Here is a 1,592-nt window from a genome sequence, read left to right as displayed (position 1 = left end):
CTTGGTTGCCGCATTAAAGAGGTTTCGATTTTTCCGAAAATCTGAACGGAGGATTGCAATATTGAAGCAAATGTTTTAATATACAACAAGATCCGACTGCGAAAAAAATCTTCGTTATGATGTTTCGCCGGGTATACGTGGGCCAAGTCAGGGGGGAGGAGAGTAATTGCACTCCTCAATGACTACGTGCAAGGCGTGCCGAATTAACCCAACAGGTCTGAGTGCTCCGCTAATGGACGGACGCCATTCAGAACCCTTTAGCGCAAGAAAATGCCCATTCCAGCGCGCATATCATCCCATAACGTTCCGAGAGGCTCTGCCCGCCACCGACTAACTGCAAGACAAAAAATGATGCTGGGCTGGCTGACGTGCACGCCGGGAGTGGAGACCGGTGGCCGTGCTTGTGCCTGGGCCGTGCCACGTCACCCCGCCCACCTCCTTCGGGATCGAGACGCCGCTTCCTCCTGCACGTGAGGAAGCGGCTCGCCCCTCCCGCTGCTTAAATGCATAATGAGGCAGACTTGTGAACAAATGCACAGCTGTCACCTTCCGAAAGAGGTACTGCGACTTGGGAGGGAAGGGCATACTCCATATGTTTCGACTGTCAGTTTTAAAGCGTTAAATAAGAGATCGCGAACGAGTTTAAATGCCGCAGCCTCCTGCCATCTCGATCTTGGCAACTAATACGTGACAGCATGCGAGTCATTCTGCTCTCGTTAAGAAAAACACACGCACACCCGGACACATCTGGCCGGTCGGCAATACCAATTTGAAAAAAAAGAGTAAAGATTTAACAGCGATCAGATATACTCACAGAACTCGACCAGGATAAATTCGTTATCTTCTATCGCCTTCTTGAAATTCTCCGTCTTCAACACCAACACCCCCTCTTCTTTGGCGATCTGGTCAGCCCCTACAGAGGCGACCAAGGAAGCCACAAGGATGGCGGCGACGGTTGCTCCCACCCTCATCGTTCTAGTTCTCGTCACAGACTGGCCGAGAGCTGTGAGAGGCAACAGAAGGCGCAGACGTGGCCCGTCGTGTGCGATCGCCATTGGTGGAGCCCGACGTTACTGCGCCGTCTATTACACACCGGCATTTTCTTCTCCTTTCGGCAGGGACCACGCGTCCTCTCTTCTATTTCCATCCCCCGTGGGAGATTATTAGAACTGAATCTGAGTGCACAGACCATCGTATTATTCCACCTTCGGAGCCAAATTTAGGATAAAGTAACGCGACACATGAATTAATCAGTTAGCGGCCCTTGGCATGTGAATGACGTCACTGCAATGTGTCAGGAGAAAGTGGTGCATTGTGGGACCCCATGGCCGGTGCCGGGAGTTCAAACGTGGGGAAAACGCGATTTTTACACTATATGTTTTCCTGCTCTCTGCTAACCACGCTTAATGACTTCTCGTTAGAGAGAGGTGCGATAGGATGCCCAATAATGTCTTTAAATGTCATCTTTCATAAGTTTACGCACGCCAATCACAGGTGACTGAATTCAAGGAATTTCTGATGTAATAATTATGGTTTTATTTTGAGACTTTCCTACTTAGTGACACGTAGCTCACCGGTATCATAATATAATG

The 1,592-nt window shown here is 49.6% G+C and overlaps 1 protein-coding gene across 2 annotated transcripts in view; it reads right to left on the bottom strand.

The window, feature by feature from the left end:
• Nucleotides 1-1,070, bottom strand: part of LOC119593841 (protein disulfide-isomerase-like) — a 5,039-nt gene extending 3,969 nt beyond the window's left edge. For both annotated transcript variants that reach the window (XM_037942870.1, XM_037942871.1), the window contains exon 1: nucleotides 815-1,070. In XM_037942870.1, the coding sequence (XP_037798798.1) occupies nucleotides 815-1,055 (241 nt within the window). In that variant the 5' untranslated portion in view covers nucleotides 1,056-1,070. The remainder of the gene's footprint in view (nucleotides 1-814) is intronic.
• Between the last annotated feature and the right edge of the window lie 522 nt (nucleotides 1,071-1,592).

This window comes from Penaeus monodon, chromosome 32 (assembly GCF_015228065.2).
Source record: "Penaeus monodon isolate SGIC_2016 chromosome 32, NSTDA_Pmon_1, whole genome shotgun sequence".
NCBI lineage: Eukaryota > Metazoa > Arthropoda > Malacostraca > Decapoda > Penaeidae > Penaeus > Penaeus monodon.
Note: the sequence above shows the minus strand (reverse complement) of the source record. Positions and strands in the feature narration are given on the sequence as shown.